Here is an 18,933-nt window from a genome sequence, read left to right as displayed (position 1 = left end):
GACGTTGCATTATGTGCCAGTGGAGCGTGGCGAAAAGCTGGATGAAAACTCTTCTGATCTGGGGTGTGGGGGGGGGGGGAGGGGAGAGATGGGCCTGCAAAGGGAATGATTCGGATCTTTGAACGATTACATGTAATTTTCATTTAGGTTTTGATTAATTGAACAGCGGATTTACAAATGTGTTTTTAATGAGCCAAAAATCATTTTCATAAGTTTGTATTAATTATACAGCAGATTTATTTTTGAAACTGAAAATGTTCATGAAAATCACAGTCAGGCCTCGTAGTGTTGTTGGGTTTCACCCCATCTTCACAACGCTGGCAACAGAAGGTCTGTTTGCCTCCATTCTTCAGATCGTTTTGCTTCAGCATTTCTTTTACCAAGTTTGTCCACTATTGTGTTTGTTCTACTTTCGTGCATGAAATTGTTAAATCATTTTTCCGGCTTTTGGAATGATTTGTTTTTTTACGTACGTTCTTGCGGCTTTTCAGCGAAAGCCTTTATAATTTTTCACAGTGAGGTTTTTCGATTAATCAAAACAGAACATGTAACCGAATATCCAGCGCAAGGATCGATTAATGGAATAATGTAATAATTGTTGCGGGCCCAGGGGCGTGGGAGATGTGCATGCATTCATGTCACCATCACGTCCGTTTTTTCACTCTCGGGGGGGGGGGGGGGGGGGGGGGGGGGGGGGGGGGGGGGGGGGGGGGGGGGGGACACGACACAACATGCCCGAGTTAAGAGAATGCACGGTTTGCCTCGCGTCATCTCTCCATGGAGTTGCCATTACTCAAGGAACCGGCGTGTTCCTGGAAACGGAGCATGAATAATTTGTACAGAGCAGATTGGTTGCACTAATGCACTGATCTATAATAACGTCAGGGGAAATATTTGTTGTAAATTTTCAGCGTGCACGTTACATGCAGGTTTCAATAGCGGTTTTTGCCTGTTCGCCGACCTTATCGGGCAAAAAGCCACTATTGAAATTTACATCTCCTCGAAGGAAGAAAACAAGAAAAACATCACCAGCAGGTTGTTTTGTTTTGACTAAGAATGCTGGGAGACTTGAGATAAATGCACTTGATAAGGCTTCACTGCCATCCTTGTTTTGTGTTGACCTTAGGATGTTGTTTTGAGAACAGCATTATGAAAGGGAATGTAATGTCCATGACAGTGGATTAACCATGATATCTAATTAATGATTCAGAGAAATGATCCAAAACTCCTAGTCCGTAGTCTCCTTGACCATTCCTAGATGATGGATGTATAAGATTTGAGAAATACATTTCAGGTTATTCACTGAGCTCTTTAAGTTAAAAAAAAATTATAATCATAAAAACGAAATCAAAGAAAACACGCAAATCTAACCCTTAATCATAATAAAAAGTAGCACTGAACTCCAAATTCCTCCCTCAGGAAAAACAAATTAATTCATAGATTATAAGATATAACATAAGAATTTCCTGTAAAAAAATATAAATAAATAGAAACAAAAATATCTTCAATCTGATATCAGCCCCACGTCCAACATGTGACTATGCTGTATTTTCATTTTTTCATTTCAGAAACATTTATTTCCACATGAATAAGCACTTTAGAAAACAAAACAAAACAAATGTTACATAAAAACTACTAAGTGGAGGCTTTACACAAGAAGCCGGAGCTTATAAACGGAATGCCTTAAACACAACAAAAAATATATATATACATATAAACAATACTGAAAAAGGAAGACTAAATTCAAAGACAAAACACAACAAAACAATGAAAACAGAAACAGACAAACAAACGAAGTGGACATAAACTTAATAAACTATACAGACGGACATACAAAACATACTAGTATGTGGATGGGTGTAGAGCTGAAGCTCAGCCACTGTATTTTACTTGAAGTTTTATCATTGTCAATAATCACTTTGAGACAACAATTCTTTCCAAGATTGAGACAACAATTCAAAACTATTTCCAAGTTAAGCCTGAGAGAGCCTAATGTTGTGCTTAATAATAAAACTGAACAATTTGAAGCCGTTAACCGGCCATGTTGGTGGGATATAGTGTACCTGGGTAACTGTACCCATATTTGCAATGCCCTTGTTTCAAACATTTTTGCATTTTTTCATGAAGATTTGAAACTATAGGCCTAATACAAAATTGTTTTTTTTAACCAGCCCAACCATTGTGTTTAGAAATTTTGGCTGATTTTACTTGTTTTCATGCTTTAACTAAAATCTTCAGAAATCACCAACCTTTACGATTTTTATCTTATATTTAAAATATTTTCCCCTTTTTGGTCTCCCCTTTCTATCTTTCATGCAGCATGTGAGATGAACGTGCATAAACGATGTGAGAAGTTGGTCCCCAACCTATGTGGATCAGACCACACGGAGCGCCGTGGACGTATCGAGCTGAAAATCAAATGCGATGGCTCTGAACTTCGAGTCGAGGGTAAGTTCCCCCCCCCCCCCCAATTTAAATTTGAACAAATAAATCTACTGGAGCGGGATTTGAACCTGCAAGCTTCAGATTGCCGGTCCGGTGCTCTACCAACTGAGCTATCCAGCCGTATTAAACTAAAAGGGAAACTTAAGTTCGGCCAAAGGTTTTTTGGCTTTAGATTTATAAGATCCTTCTCCAAAATACAATGAGACATGACCTACCTAGAATGATGATTGATGTTTCGGGGAATTTGAGCTATCCATCCATTTATAAGAATGTCAGTCCGCTGTGACTTCAGGAGTGTCAATCGTTCACCGCACACATTATTTACGCCGCCATGTTTGTTTGCGTGTGGCAGTTGATATGGGGCTCTAGAGTGTTTTGCAGTTTGTATTTTATAATGGTAAAAGGGCTTTAACCCGCTAAAAAGATGTGAACAATGAACCGCCGTCGACCAAAAAAAGTTACAGTCGTCAAAAAAATTGACTCCTTTCAATAAAGTGTCGCAACTTTACGATAAATAACATCACAGTCATGTATGTGCTTAGTTTTTTCTCCCCTAATATTCAAACCAGCACGAAGCTATTGGAATATTCAGTTGAAGATCGAATATTGGACTATTCGGTATATTCGGAAAAACCCTAAAAACCCTACTTACATCTCAGGCCTATCTGATCTGTGGACTTTGATTGGACAAATGTATCTTGAAAACATTCAGAATAGAAGGTCCCATGCATGGGCGTCGCGAGGGGGGGGGGCAAGGGGGGCACTTGCCCCCCCCCCCCCCTGGAAAAGCAAAAAAAAAAAAAAAAAAAGAGGAAAAAAATAAAAAAGAGGCGTGAAGACAAAGTGGTGTAAATTTAATGAGTTGGGGGGGGGGGGCAAAATGTCCCTGCCCCCCTCTAAAACTGATAAATCGAGAATGTGTCGAGAAATACAAAATGTACAAGCATTTTTTTGCCCCCCTCTAGAAAAAATCCTGGCGACGCCCATGGTCCAATGCACAAGTCTATATTTGATTTGGACCTGATAAAACAGCGTTCCTTGAAAGAAAACAAATTTACAAAATACTCATTCCTACCGTACATACAACCCTTACGTTTTGGACTTGTAGACCTTATCACACATCATTTCCTTGAAAAAAAGAAGAAGATAAAATAGAAGTCCCGCACACAACTTCCCACCGTATTGTGGACTTGCGGACGTGATCCTATGTTCACAAAACCGTCTCTCCAGCAATCCTTGACCGCAAGGATTTAGCGGCAGTGGAGCGTCCCTCGGCCGAAGAATCCCCAACGGCCATCAGCCACAATCACCGCTGGGCATCTCCAAACACCCATGGCCAATAATGCCGATCTGCATGCCCAATGTAATAACCTTGCCGTCAAAGCCACGCGACCAGTTGCACGACCGGGAAGGAGAATTCGTTTGCCGAGGGATAAAGCCCTAAGCTGGGAAAGAAAAGGAAAACAAGACTTGGTTAATTTGGTTGGGGGTTTGCTCGGCGGAAAATCTACAACGGCTAAAGCTGAGAAGGATCCCCGGTGATGCGGAAGCAAACAGATAGTCCGGTGACTCTCAGACCGTCTTATCCCGGGGATTTTGTCGTGTTGACTTCACTCAAGCAATGTTTTATCCTCGGCGCGGTTGGTGTTTGTGTTAACCGTGACTGAGTTCGTTGATGATGTCATTTATAACAAGAAGGTAGTAGTCATGGTAACAGCTGAAAGGGGATTGGGGGGAACTTTTGAATGTTGATAGAAAACCTGACTGAGACGCAGAGGAGGTATTAATAGGCTGTTATGACGCCATTTTGGAGGTATGAACAGACTTGCATCCTTGGTTACCATTGAAAGTTTACATGTTGCTACTATCAAAAAAATTCATTTGTAGTACCATCTTTAATTGTTTAAACAGTTCTGAACTGCTTTACTGAACAAAATGTTCTGGTGTTGTACCCAGAAATGTCAGCCCCCTCAATCGCCCAAAAAATATGGCCTATTGACCAATCAGCATTAAGGATTTGTTTTGCAGTTCAAACATTTTACATTTTTGTGCACTCCGTACACCACTCCCTGGTTTCCCTTCTGTGAACAAGATTTTCGGCACATAATTATAAAACTTCCCTGTACACTGTAGAGGGTTTTGAGTACGTACCATAGTTTAACATCACAACAACATCACCCTGAGGTTCCCAAAAGGACCATTAAAAAATGGAATCGAGATCGTTGTCCCACCATTTTGGTCAAGTTCAGAGGCACATATATCTCCATTAGTTATGGGCTCCATACATGAACAAGAGAGGGCGCTTTTTATCACTTTTGGGAGCCCTTGGATGGGACTCACCATGTTAGTGTACTGGTTTGCAGGCATATAGTGCAAAGTACGCAAGACTTCTTCTATTCTGGATGTGCGCAAAACCATAGCGTCTCCGCGTGAGCGTCGGGCGGCGTCGGCAATGCGTTTCAATGTCTCTCCCGGTGGTCTCCCCCAACTCTCCCTTTTCAAACTGTTGAGGGGGTACTTGGGCATGGAGTCTGTAATGTGTAAAACTCATCCCAAGCCTTCTTTTATCGTTCCTCGCAGTTGTATCGGCCAAAAACCTGATCCCCATGGATCCCAACGGCCTGTCGGACCCTTACGTCAAGCTGAAACTGATCCCGGATGCCCACGGCAAGAGCAAGAAGAAGTCCAAGAAGATCAAGGGAACCCTCAACCCCGACTTCAATGAGAGCTTCACTTTGTGAGTCCCCTTTGGCTCCTCACAGTTTGATGAGTGTCAGTTGAATACTTGAGTAAATACTTCCAGTGGTTTGACTGAGATCTAATTTTCAGGGGACCTGATAAGGGGAGAGGTGATTTTTTGGAGGGGCACTCAATTGATTTTTAAGATTGGAAATTTTTCCTGCCTTCCTCAAATTCTAGGGGAGGGGGAGCGGTGTGGGGGGGGGGGGGGGTACAAGGAGATTCAGACCTCGAGCTGATGGTCATGTGATTCTCGCTGTGAGTATTCAGTGAGAAAATGAGCGAGTTTCAGACTCGCAAATTCATTGCTTCTGCCAGCTGGAATGTGTCTGTTGTAGAATAAAAAATAACTCCACTTAACGCCGGGATTATTTTGACATTCATCGGACCCAGGCGTGGGATTGTTTTTCATGAACCTCGATGCCAGACGGGTTCAGGCCGTCATCTGCGGGTAGCACACCCTGATATTTCGGGCCTCGCTCGCTGCGAGCAGGTCGCAGACAGATATTTCCGGCCTCGCTCGTTGCATGTTTATCTGTCATCTGTTCTGAATACCGCAAAACCTTTGTGTGTATACACGTCATCCGACGTGAACTGTTTAAGTAAAACCCTTCTCAAACAAAACCAGACCACAGTTTCATGGTTTTATAAGTAGGTGAAAAATTGTCCCTAACTATAACAGAAAAGGCTGCACTAAATGGTTGGGCATATTTCACGTTAGTTAAGAAATTATAGCTTGTGGGCAGCCTGTATGCCATAACTAAGGCTTTGGTCATTGGTAAGGGAAAGTGGCATTGCTCCTTACAAGAACCTAATTCTCAAGATAGCATTATCTGTATGATGCTATCATCCCCTCATATTTTTTTCTCATCTCTCTCCCCTCCCCCCCCCCCCCCAGCAAACTCAAGGAAGAGGACAAGACCCGCAGATTACTCATCGAGGTCTGGGACTGGGACCGGACCTCCCGCAATGACTTCATGGGCTCCATGTCCTTCGGCGTGTCGGAGCTGATGAAGAACGGCGTGGACGGCTGGTTCAAGATGCTAAACCAGGACGAGGGGGAATACTACAACGTCCCGGCTGTGGCTGAGGATATCAGCATCAGTGAACTTCAAGAGAGGAGAAAGGTATGGATTCTGCGGCAAGACAGTTTTACTCTCTTCCTTTGTAATCGTTGAGTCCTTATCATCGGCCTTTGAGGGTTTGTCAAAAACTTCAGGTTCAGATTTTAAGCCCTTGAATTCAGGGGAAGTGGACGGGTTGACTCGAATCAATAAAAAGTCCTTCATTAAATCCTGTAATAAGAGGTTAAGGTTAAGGGCACTGCCATTTGGTTTGGATCGTCAGTCCTTGGGTGTTTTAGACCTTTGAGGTGTCTTGCGCTCTGTTTCGTGGGATGTTTGAGATAATTTAGAAAGGCTCAGATTTAGAGATGGGGAAACTTGTAACATCTTTGGTCAAAATCCAGGGCTTTGGTGAAGGGCTGGTGTACCAAGTTCACGTAATATACGGGTTTAGAACCCAGAATGGAGATATGCCAAGAAAAGAAAGTAACATTTTGTCCCAAAAAAAAGAACTAACAAGAAAGCTCATTATCAGGGCATTAGGTAATCCTACCAAAGCTAGTGTCTTATAACCTATTCATAATTCTTAAGTTCGGTTGCAATTTGTTTAGAAAATGTTTGGTGTAATAACGAGTTACTGCAAGAGTGACCCATTTCTCCTAGCAAACTGCCTAAAATCACACTCCGGTTGGGATAATAAAAAAAATCATGAAAAATTAGTAGTTTCACAGAATGCATGAAGTGCCAACATCAAATCATGTTTTTCACCGTCTGTTTTCTTTTTTACAGCAAGAGAAGATATCCAGTAACTTTGAAAACAAACTGTCCCTCAAGAAGGATGTATCCCTAACACACACCGGTGACATGGTGCGGGCCAGCGATTTCAACTTCATCACAGTACTCGGTAAAGGCAGCTTTGGCAAGGTGAGAGACCAAGACAAGCTGCTTTCAAGGCACACATTCCACCAGATTTCATAAAAAAAAACACCATGTTTTACATTGTTTACTTGCCTTATTTCAAAGGTTTGCATCACAAGAAATCCACATAATGTCTTACATTTACGAAGACAATTTTGAAAGCCCTGTTTGATGCACCTGATGCTGCAGGAGTTTTTGGCCATGTCTACAATACATATTTCACAGACGGAACTTATTTCAATCAAAACAGTAGCAAACCATGTTTAAACATGCCCGTGCTAACTCAAAATATCGGACCGGAAAAAACGGTTAAGTCAAACTCAAAATCACCAGTTGCAGAAATAAACTTGCTTAATTAGGTCACAGAAGAAGCAAATTCTTTTGTTAACCCCTTAAGGACGGGGTGTAATGGGGACATTCCTCCACACATAGAGCAAGTGGCCCGCATGACTGCACAGCCTTTGTGTGGTAGCGGGACTGCACAAAAGCAGCAGCTGTGGAACTACCCACTAGCCGTGTGCCACGGCATACCACAGCTGGCAACTGCATTCCAATGAGGATTAGCGGCCGCGGCCATGACCGCTTCCCGTGCGCATGGGGTTAAGTTACGAAATCTCCCAAGACCGTATTCAATAAACCAAAACTCGGGTATCAAAAAGCAACAAAGAGGCTATTAATTTCTGTCGTATTTTGAAAGCCATTCATGTACATTGTACACATGTGCAGGTTGCACACCTATGTTCTGACACACCTATGTTCCGACTGCACATATTCCTATCCCTAACCTTAACCCTAACCCTAATCGGGAGTAAACCTAACCCTAACCGGGAGTAAACCTAACCCTAACCGGGAGTAAACCTAACCTTAACCGGGAGTAACACAATCGTATGTGCGGGTTGTCGGAATATAGGGGTGTATCAGAACATAGGGCTGTATTGGAGCATAGGGGTGTTGGAACATTATGTAGAGCAGTCACCCATATGCATATGTGCGTGATCGTAGAAAAATTGGGAACTTTACGTTACTCGAACTTTGGATATCTCAAATTTTCTATCTGTTCCCTTCTGCTTTGACTTCTCGAGATTTCACTGTGTATTGTCACCAGTAAGGGGGCTTTTGTTTATGGTGTAAATCAAGGACACACACGTGCAATATCATCGGTGAATCGAGGACAGGAACCAAATCGAGGACGACCTCGATTAGAAAACGTGTACAAAACCTATGAGAGATGTTGCGAAAAAGTTAGAGTACAAACAAAGGCAAATGGAAGCGGAACAAAAGAAAATCCTCGATTTACACCAATAAATAACGTTGTACACGTGCACGGCATCTGTAGTTTGGAAATCTCGGTTGGAGCAGTATCACCTCACTGGATCCAGGTGTATCCAGGTGTTGACAGGTTTGAATCCCACAGTACTCAATTTCGGTCTTTTCTTTCACCCATACCCAGGTGATGCTGGCAGAGAAGAAGGGCACAGAGGAGCTCTATGCAATCAAAGTCCTCAAGAAGGACGTCATCGTTCAGGACGATGACATCGAGTGCACCATGACAGAGAAGCGCGTCCTGGCCCTGGAGAGCAAACCTCTATTCCTGACCCAGCTCCATTCCTGTTTTCAGACCGCCGACCGGCTCTACTTCGTCATGGAGTACGTCAACGGCGGCGACCTCATGTTCCAGATCCAGAAAGTGGGCAAGTTCAAGGAACCGCATGCTGTGTGAGTGAACCCTAAATGTTATGGCTTTCCTCAGTGCTTGGCTTGAATATGCCACCCTTTTATATTGACCCTGTTTAAATATGACAAGGACCAAATTAAATTATGAGGTTGGCAAAAAGTGCTGTGACAGCCTCAGTAGAATACTCAAGGGCCGAGTTCAGGCGGTCTGTTCCTGACACGTGTATATCGTTCTCGCGTTCGAACGGCGGGAACACGACCTTCGAACACTGCACTCGGAACAGGATCACACACGAACTATCCGTCGGGGTTTTGCAGACACAATGAATCTCCTGTAATGGTGAAAGCATTGTGGCAGGTTATTGGTCAGAGTAATCTCCATGGAGTGGTTGGTTTGTACAATAGCTGGCACAATACTTCCACCATTGCTGGGGGCCACTGTGAGGGTCTCTCTTGATTAAATGTTGTCCTTCTTTTTTTTTTCTTTGCAGATTCTACGCAGCCGAGATATGCATAGGTATTCTGTACATGCACAGCAAAGGCGTGGTGTACCGGGACCTGAAGCTGGACAACGTTCTCTTGGACTCGGAGGGCCACATCAAGATCGCCGACTTTGGCATGTGTAAAGAGGACATGACAGAGGAGAAGACCACTAGAACGTTCTGTGGGACGCCGGACTACATTGCACCGGAGGTGGGTAGCATGGCAACGGGGAACAGGGTACCAGACTTGACTGAATACACTTACAAATGGGATAAAACTAGGGAGGAACTTCATTGGGCTGATTAGCTCAACAAATATTAAGCACCCAAAAAACTGCTTAGCAAAAACAGGTCACCAGTCATATTATCATAGGATGCCTATTGCTGGTGCTTGGTTCTCACCTTTTCCATGCTCAGCACATATTCTATGGAATAGACGCTTTGATATGCATGCAGATTATGCAAAATAGCACTGCGTCTTGACCTCCAGATTCTGACCAATCAGTGGGTGCCTTCTAATCGTGTCTTCAGTAACCCAATGTGGTATGAGAATTACAGGGAGCTATTGAACAGTCAATAGGTTTGGCCAAATTGCTGCTCTAAGTGATGTCACGACTTTTAAAGGTGGCTCCGATTAGCTTGTGCCCCGTGTGGCATAAAACTTACTTGCAAGTAGTCTGATCCTAGGACTACATTTTTTGAGGGGATACCCAGAATGTGTTCCATGAGTATATTTTGGATGTGGGCAATTGCATAAAATCCAACATACGTCCGACCACATGATGTACATGTTCAAGGTCATTAAGGGTGGTGGTACCTTAGTTTGGTCTGTAATTGTTTTCTACTCATTAGATGTCACATTATTAGTGATGTATAACATTCAATTTTCCAATGGCAGCTCATTAAAGCTATTAATGTACGTCCGGATTTACAAAAATGCCCGTGTTAATTATGGGAACAGTGTTGTAATGTCCGGTATTATCATACCCGGAAACAGCGTGTGTGCCTATATTGGATGCCTTCTCTACAACAGGTCCAATTTGAAAAAGGGTTGAAACATATTCCCTCCCAAAAACAATATTTGCTTGGAAAATTGAGGTGTTTGAGATGTGTAAGGAGAGAGAGCGTCTTATATCTTGTGTATATACTGACCAGAGTTTTTTTGTATTCTGTGTTCAGATTGTTGCCTTACAGCCTTATGGGAAGGCTGTGGACTGGTGGGCCTACGGTGTACTACTGTATGAAATGCTAGCGGGCCAGGTAAAGTAGATATTACATTGGCCATCGTGGAATTATACGTTAATGTGCTTCATAGCGTTTATTAACAAATGCATCTCAGAGGGTGAAATAAACTGCTCTGACAAAATGTAAACCAGAACAATGTTGATTTGTCACTGAACACTTCCAGTACCAAATTTGACTGAGCAAGTCCATTTTTATAAGTTGAACAGAGAAATTGACTGGAACTGGGTTTGAATCTGTGACCTCCGGATTGCCGTTGCGGTGCTCTACCAACTGAGCTATCCAGCCCTACGTTGGCGGTTCCCCATTTTGTCAGAATCCATAACCCGTATATGCCATGTAGCCAGGGATCCAATCCATTTTGTCTGATGGCCGATCGTAATTTGCAAATTTTCCATCAGTAATTAGGTTAAGGACTCGGCAGATAGTTTAATCCCGTGCGTTATTTATTAGCTCTTTTCATAATGGCAAGTCGAAATTTCACCACAAGATGGACGCAAGCTGAAGAAGATAAGCTAATGTACATTGGTACATAGTAGATTGTTTCTAAATATTCTTCTATGTTTCTAAATATTTGTCTAATTAAGAGAATCAATTCTGTACCCAAGAGTAGAGACTGGCTAGTATGCAGACTTGCTGGTACTAATTATAGCGCAGAATTCTGCAGTTGTTCTGTAAACTGTTTGCACACTCTTTATGGAACCCATCCATGCCTGTCAATCAAACCGTGCGCATCGTCCAATCACATAGCAACATTTGATCAGGTGACCACGGTAGCTGGGTTTTTGTCCAATCACATAGCGACATTTTATCAGCTGACCATGGTAGCTGAGTGAAGCTTAGTCTAACACAGACTCAAAATGGCGGACCATGACTGGTTATTGAAAATCTGATACCGCCCAGTGCGTTGATTGTCAGATCGACCCATGACATAGGGGTCAACCCAATTTAAATATCTGTTGAGCGTGGCGCATGTGTGTGGTGGAGAAGTAGGCCAATCAACCTTTAGGGGAAGGTGCACAGCCAAGACGACAAGGTAGCAGAAGCGTGAGGCCGTTGCCTGTCCTCGTGTACAGCGTGTGTTATGAGGTCAGGTCTACAGTCTAGTTCAGATTCAGTCGCAAGCACTGTGAGAAAATACACAGACCAAAGGTGGGTGGGGCTTATATGACCAAATGGGGGATGGTGCGTTGATGCCTACCATTACTGATGCCTTCATCTTGTGGTTCTAGGCTGTTTTATCTACTTACTGTTTTGTTGTATGTTTATTTTCTTCAGCCCCCGTTTGACGGTGAAGATGAAGACGAGTTATTCCAGTCCATCATGGAGCACAACGTATCCTACCCCAAGTCCATGTCCAAAGAGGCTATCTCCATCTGTAAAGGGGTGAGTGTGTGGCAAATAACTGGGGATCAATTACTGAGAGCTGCTCAGCACAGAATTAATTTGCTTATTGCTGTTCTCTGGTTTCCATTACTTGTCAAAACAGGTCCAAACACAAGTCAAAGCACAAGTCAAAACAGGTCCAAACACAAGTCAAAGCACAAGTGACTTGCAACCATGGGCAAATTTCATGGCACTGCTTAACAGTTAAAAGAACATTGTCCTAACCTTCAGCACTATTTCAGGATGTAGCTAACAGTTGTGTGCGCATGGAGATTTCTATTGTTACATCACTGATTTAAGCAACGTTTTCCTCGCAGGTACCGTAAGCGTGCCTTTTGCTGCGCTTACTGCTTACGGTCTCCATGAAACAGACAGAGGCTCTGTTTGCAGAAAATCGTGTGCTTAGCAGAGCTATGAAATTTGGCCCAGGTGGCTTGAGATTGACTTGTGGTTGAATAACATCTGTTCCAGACTGGCATCTTATAGCTGTGCTGAATTAACTTTTAACCCCGAAGACTAAAATTGGGATCGCCATTTGAAACGGTTAGGACCAACTTCACATGCAACATACAATTTGCTGTTAATGTCTAACTCGTCCAGAGATCAACTGTTTCACTTATTTGGAACAACTCAAGCATCTAGCGAAAGGTAAATCCATACTTGAAGTCCACATATCTGGAACCAAATCTATAAGGGTCAACTGTAGTCAGCACAGGTGGAGTTAGACAGGAGCACCTGTATGAAACAAATAAATGACTGTGTTGTAGTCGAGACCCTGCAAGGCCATCACAAGACCAACACAAGACCTCCAGTCCCAACTCAACTCACAAGCTATTCAAATGAGCTGCAACAAAGGCATTCCTTTGTCATTTTTTGATGCCCTGTTACTTGTGACTGGCCTTGTGAATGGACTTGTGAGGGTCTCCACTACAACACTGATAAATGATAATTGACTCTTACTTTAAGCCCCAATTCCTTGCTTTATTTGTTTGGTATGACTGTCCAGTTTCTGACCAAGCATCCCGCTAAGAGGCTAGGTAGTGGTCCCAATGCCAGCAAGGACATTCAGGAGCATCCCTTCTTCAGACGTATCGACTGGGGCAAGCTGGTCGATAGAGAGGTTCAACCGCCCTTCGTCCCCAAAATTGTAAGTTGTCCTTCCATCTTTGTCTTCCGTCTTTGTCTCTTTAAATTCTTCCAGTGTTTTCTTTCTTTGATATCTTGGTTTTCTTCCGTCTTTTCTGTATTGAATCATTCCTTTTCTCATTTCTTCTGTCTCTACGTAATTTATATCATGAATAGTTGATCCTGCGTGATACAACCTCGACTCCATAGGCTGCGTGCGCGTTCCTTCACTAACCCCTGGCCGTGTGGAATACAAAAACGACGCTGATTCAGAGAGTACTGCCCGCATATTTTGAAGGCTGCTAGCACTATATGCGCTTGCATTATCTCCTGCACGTCACTTCACGTATGAACATTTTTTTCGACTGTGCGCGATGTCTCCACTATATGGAAAGTCTGGAAGCCTCGGGTTTTTTTGGCCAAAAAAAAAACCTGTATCTTGTGTGATGACAAAAGTATTCACATTATAAATTCTGGCAACGCGACGTCAAAGCCTCATCTTTGAAAAAAAGAACTGATTCTAAAAAATAGAAAAGCACTGCGTCACGCTTTCAACACATCGACTGCAGTCCTAATTTAAATCTCCCAAGTAGTGCAAGATTTACATTACAAAATACCAGGGGTTAAGATTGCGCAAGGCATAGTGGGAACCAATATGGCGCAGTAAGATCGTACCCATGGATACGAGGTTGTGCCTGATATTAAAATTAGCCTTTTTGAAGTATGGCCGACACAATATGAGAACGCTATTTGATGTTCGTTAAATTGGAGTAAATACAAAAAAGGGTTGACCCCGCTCCAAATAGTAAACTCCTGTTGTGTCGGCCATATTTGTTAAAGGCTAATGGCTCTGTATAGATCTAATGTAATATTGTAAAAAGGTTACGTAACCCAATGTGCTTTCCTTGAGGCTGTGAGAAAACGTGACTGGGGCTACTTGGGTTGGATGTGAACCCTAACTTTCTGCTTGTCAGTGCAGATGTCTCACAAGCAGGGAGTCTTGGGTTCTAATCCCGCACTGGTAGCTTTGGGGGACAAGTTTGTCACAGGCTCTTGGAAAGCAGTACCAATAATTTAAGATAGGAAACCTCGTATTACAGTTACTTCAAAGTGCCTGCTGAACAAAGACATTGACAAAATGGGGACCAGCCAACATAGGGCTGGATAGCTCAGTTGGTAGAGCACTGGAACGGCAATCCGGAGGTAGCAGGTTCAAACTCCACTCCAGTCAATGTCTTTGTTCAACTTTAAAATTACTTCAAATTCGATAGAAAACCCATCATATTTTTAATGAGAATTAAGTAGTTGTTTTCTTACATCCATACATAGTTTACAAATGCGTAGTTTAACAACTGCTGGTAGTTTATTCCCTATCAAGTAGACCAGATTTACAAACTCTCAGAAATCGGTAAATTGCTCTCTTTTCTACATCTTAACCCATTAAAAAAAAGATAGAGGGTGCTTTCATGTAGTTACAAATCCATGCATGTGTTTTTGCCAACCACCTCGATCATTTTAATTGGAACCCCCCCCCCCTTTAGATTAGAAGAAGCATTGATTTTCGCTCCTGTTCACAGTTGTATACTCATGTGGTATTTCATGACACTAATGTGCTACCAAACGCATCCCCTACACAAGAACAGTTGTGGTGCATAACCACTGATGTGATAGTGCCATCGTGTTGTGAGCGCACTCCAAAATTCCTACTTGTAACCATATTCGTATCAGTGTTGTGGTTTGGTCCTTGTCTAAGTTCTAGTCGCTAACATCGATGAATAAGATTTGAAGGTTTGCATGGTGAAAATAACAATAAGATAAAGTTTACGGTAGCACCATGTGAGAAATCTCTTTTGTGAGTTTGTGAGGCTCTGCAAAGGACCGGGAAAAACTCAACGTTTGGGACAGTACAGGGTGAGTAAAAATACAACACCCCAAATGTTGGGACCACTGTTTTAGGGAAGTTCTGCATGTAGCTTTTTCGAAATCCAGGATATGAAAGCCCAATTCGTAAGCTTTCTTTTAGTACAAGAATCATTCAAATCACTCATGTACTTTTCAAGTTACGGAATTTTTAAACACAACCACCGTTTAAAGGTTCTGTCCACGGATCCCAAAAAAGTTCAGTGTTCTTTCAGCAAAACGAAAGAAAATCACATAGGGACGTGTGTGAATTGTTTTTGTTCTGCTGAAAGAACACACACTTTTTTGTGATCCTCGGACCGAACCTTAAAACGGTGGTTGTGTTTAAAATTCTGTAACTTGAAAAGTACATGAGTGATTTGAATGATTCTTGTACTAAAAGAAAGCTTATGAATTTGGCTTTCATTTCCTAGATTTTGAAAGTGCTACATGCAGAACTTCACTGAAACAATAGTCCTGACATTTGGGTTTTGTTTTGTTTTACTCACCCTGTGTACTCTTGTCTGTCGTCAGGACACACTGAACCGACGACGGGCAGAGCATACTGTCAGAAGCGTTGAGTTTCCCCGGTTCTTTTCAGTCCCTGACAAAGTGCATTCGTAGACATAATCTTATAACAGTGATGGAGAAGACTTGATGTTCATTTGAGTGGACAACTGGAAATTTAAACTCGAATTAACCTAACTTTGGAACATATTCGAAACCCTCAGCTTTTGAAATTTTATTGCTTGGAACTTTGACAAGGTCTGAACTACAACACTCCTCATATGTCTTGGCCAAGTTTGGTGATATCATTTTGTAGACAGACACTCCTCCCCCGTTTTCGGAGTTATTTTTTTTGTGCCCTTGGTAGAAAAACGTTCCAGTGTTTTATCCCCTGATTGTCAGCACATATACCCCTTTTATAACCTGTAAGTTTGGTAGCTGGATGCCTGCCCCACCCCCTCCCCTAGCTAGTTCTTAGAAATCGCTTTTCTTTTTAATATCTTAAATTCTGCAGTTTCCCCTTCAGCCTACTTGGGCCAAGTCGCGCTTGCTATGTTCCTTTGTTCTTTACAAAAGAAATTCTTCAAACATTGGGCTATTAGCTCTTGATTGGTAAAGCCAGGAAAAGTCTGTCAAAAAATGCAGTTCTCTTTCATTTTTATTTTGGAGTTCTCTACATAAAAGGCCTAACTTTGCCCAAGTATGTCTCCCTGTACTACTTGAGAACCCCAGGACTATCATGAGTTTGCTGCTTCAAATTGTACCTAGGAACTGAATTATCAAACATTTTGAAGCAGTTGTTATCTTTTTGGTTGATGATGGCAACAGCTTCAAAAAAAAAAAAATGCATCTTAATGCCAATTTCACGACTGCTTCTAGATCATTCATCAAGATTGTAAATGATGATTCACTTAACCACTTTTAAAATGCTACAGTATACATGTAATCCTTCCAAATAAAGTTTGGTTTTGAGCTGAGAGCTTTATAGCTTTTGGCATGGTTTCCAGAGTTTGAGAATTGGTAAAAGAGTTTTGAAAATGATTCCCGACTATGTTTCTTTGGCAATTTGAAGCCTCACTCAAGCAGTTCAACCCTGTCCTGTCAATCGGTACCCAAACAGCACTGGTTCCCCATGTTGATTGTCCATGTATCCCAGTGGTTTAAGTACTGGTATCACATATTTGTATTGGTAACCCCCCCCCCCCCCCTCTTCAACACCATTTATGTCTCTCCCCTACTTGTGTATTTTTTTTTCTTTTCCCGCTTTTGTTTGTTTTCTGTGACAGAAATCCTCCAGGGACGCTGAAAATTTTGACCCCTATTTCACCAACAACCCGGTGACACTAACCCCTACCGATCAAATGATTATCAGAGCCCTGAACGAGGACGATTTTGCCGGCTTCAGCTACGTCAACCCCTATTTCGAGGCTCAGACATAGTCTGGTAGACGGACCACCAGTGCTGCCGCAGTACTAACCCCTGTCAAGCTGCTGGGGCCTTTCCGCTGTGGTTTTTCGGGCTGCTGAGTTTAATTTTGTACTTGGCCTTTTGCCGTGTGGTCTAGGCCAAACTTGGTCTGCCTTTTACTGGGTACTAGCTGGAATTATGGGTTTAATACGGTACATTTTTGCATGTTGGAGCACGTGAAATAGTTTATGTTGGTTTGCAGTGCCTGACAAGGTTTGGGCAGGTCATTGCAGGCTTTGAAATCCGACCAAAGTATTGTAAGCTGAAATTGTTGCGGGGAGGTAAATGAAAGGGGAAGTTGATTATTTTGAGGAATTAAATTATTCAAGTTTTACCAAAACAATTGACTGGGCTTGCCTAACCTCAAGCTGGACTGGAAAGTCATAGTTTAGTACATTATATATACTCGGGGAGTCAGTCGGGGAGTCAGTCAGTCAGCCAGAAGACAGAAGGCTCACCCTTCAGGTGCAGGAAATACAGAAGTGGAATGCCAAGTGTTGAATGCAGTTTCCTTGGGGCCAAGCAAAATTTGCTCATGTTTTTATAACAATGTCTTTCCGGGGCACATCTAGATTAAGTAACTTTAGTCTGGTCCCTGCTTTTCACTTCGGTTGGCTAGGTTTTTTTTGAAAAGGGTGCCAGTCATCTTACATGTATGCTATCCTCTCCTGAAAAGAAATTTGCATTGTTTTCATTTATGCACATCATTGTAGTTTTGGTGTATTTCAGTTTCTGAAAATGTTCAAGTCTGTGCTGTCAGTATTATGTATCTGCTCTGTGGAACCTCTAATCAGGTTGCCCTTACACAGTTACAACAAAAACGCTGCTTTTTTTGGTGGCCATTTTTGTGCAAAGAATGTAGCATGTCTGTCTTTTTAGACACGACTGTGTGCACTGAACTTAATGCATCATGTTTAAGGGCAGCCCTGACTATTGGCAGTAGTTGTACACAGAGCTGGTATGCGAAGTTCTTTCTCCCATTCCCCCACCTATGTGCTTGCAAAATGGCTGTGTCCATGCTAAATGAAATCCTTCAAGATTTATGGTGTGTAACCTCATTTATGTATCATGCATGGCCATTCATCCCGTAGAGTGTGCTATATTTATCGGGAAACTCAACAGCAATCAGTTGAAATAACTTCAGGTTGTCATTTCCATTTTAATAGTATTCGCGCTTTGCACGGCATGGCCATATTGAATTCCAAAGCGAGGCTCCACTTGCAAAACAAAGACTCTCTAAATATCCATTCAAGTGGCTAAAAAAACCTTGCCATTGCATTTCTTTTTCAACCAAACCGTGCCAACCAACCAAAGGGCCCATTGCTTGGACTTTTTGCTGGATACCGTGTTTGTTTGTCTACCATGCATGAGTGTTCATTGCCATGCTATGATGTATTTTCTTTGTGGAATGTTGAACTGTTGGTGCATGTTTATGGTTGTCCCATAAAAACCCATCCCTTGACTTGTTCAGTTGTCAACCTAAAAGCATCCTAAAAAATGACAGCAAACGAACGAAGAATTGTTAACTAGGTCAGACAGATTTCATGTACATGTGCCCAATTTCACGGTGCTGCTAAGCACACAAGTTTGCTGGGCACAAAAAAAGTCTGGCTTATAAAAGCAGGTTACCAGCCAAAACTCCATGTGATTTTCATGCTAAGCAAACAACAGCTGAATACTAATCACGAGCAATATACATCGCATAGATTTTTGGCTGGTAACCTGCTTTTATAAGCCAGACTTTTTTTGTGCTAATCAAATTTGTGTGCTTAGCAGCGCCGAGAAATTGGCCCTCCTGTTCATTTGTCAACTTAAAAGCATCCTAAAAATGACAGCAAACGAACGAAGAAGTAACTAGGTCAGAAAGATTTCAAGTGCATGTAAGCTGGACCCAATTTCACGGCTCTGGTAACCACAGAATTCCGCGCTTACAACCACCATTCTGTGTTAACAGCAGTAACAACATAAATTGTGTGCTAACCCTG

General features: G+C 42.4%; 1 protein-coding gene across 1 annotated transcript; it reads left to right on the top strand.

Moving 5' to 3' along the window:
• Positions 1–2,303: 2,303 nt before the first annotated feature.
• LOC119738122 (protein kinase C-like) lies at positions 2,304–18,553 on the top strand. Its single transcript, XM_038212862.1, has 10 exons — positions 2,304–2,448; positions 5,026–5,182; positions 6,083–6,311; positions 7,038–7,172; positions 8,617–8,882; positions 9,332–9,533; positions 10,502–10,582; positions 11,843–11,950; positions 12,957–13,097; positions 16,768–18,553. Exons 1-10 carry the CDS (start codon positions 2,328–2,330, stop codon positions 16,918–16,920), a joined length of 1,593 nt encoding a protein of 530 aa, XP_038068790.1. The 5' UTR covers positions 2,304–2,327; the 3' UTR covers positions 16,921–18,553.
• Positions 18,554–18,933: the final 380 nt, after the last annotated feature.

Source organism: Patiria miniata, unplaced genomic scaffold (assembly GCF_015706575.1).
Source record: "Patiria miniata isolate m_02_andy unplaced genomic scaffold, ASM1570657v1 HiC_scaffold_3, whole genome shotgun sequence".
Lineage (NCBI taxonomy): Eukaryota > Metazoa > Echinodermata > Asteroidea > Valvatida > Asterinidae > Patiria > Patiria miniata.
Note: the sequence above shows the minus strand (reverse complement) of the source record. Positions and strands in the feature narration are given on the sequence as shown.

What these genes read in the sequence shown, in the direction of transcription:
- LOC119738122 (XM_038212862.1), top strand. Translation starts at nt 2,328, where the DNA reads ATGAACGTGCATAAACGATGTGAGAAGTTGGTCCCCAACCTATGTGGA. An exon ending in AACTTCAAGAGAGGAGAAAG is followed by an intron (nt 6,312 to 7,037) that starts GTATGGATTCTG and finishes TCTTTTTTACAG; the next exon opens with CAAGAGAAGATATCCAGTAA. An exon ending in CGGACTACATTGCACCGGAG is followed by an intron (nt 9,534 to 10,501) that starts GTGGGTAGCATG and finishes TTCTGTGTTCAG; the next exon opens with ATTGTTGCCTTACAGCCTTA.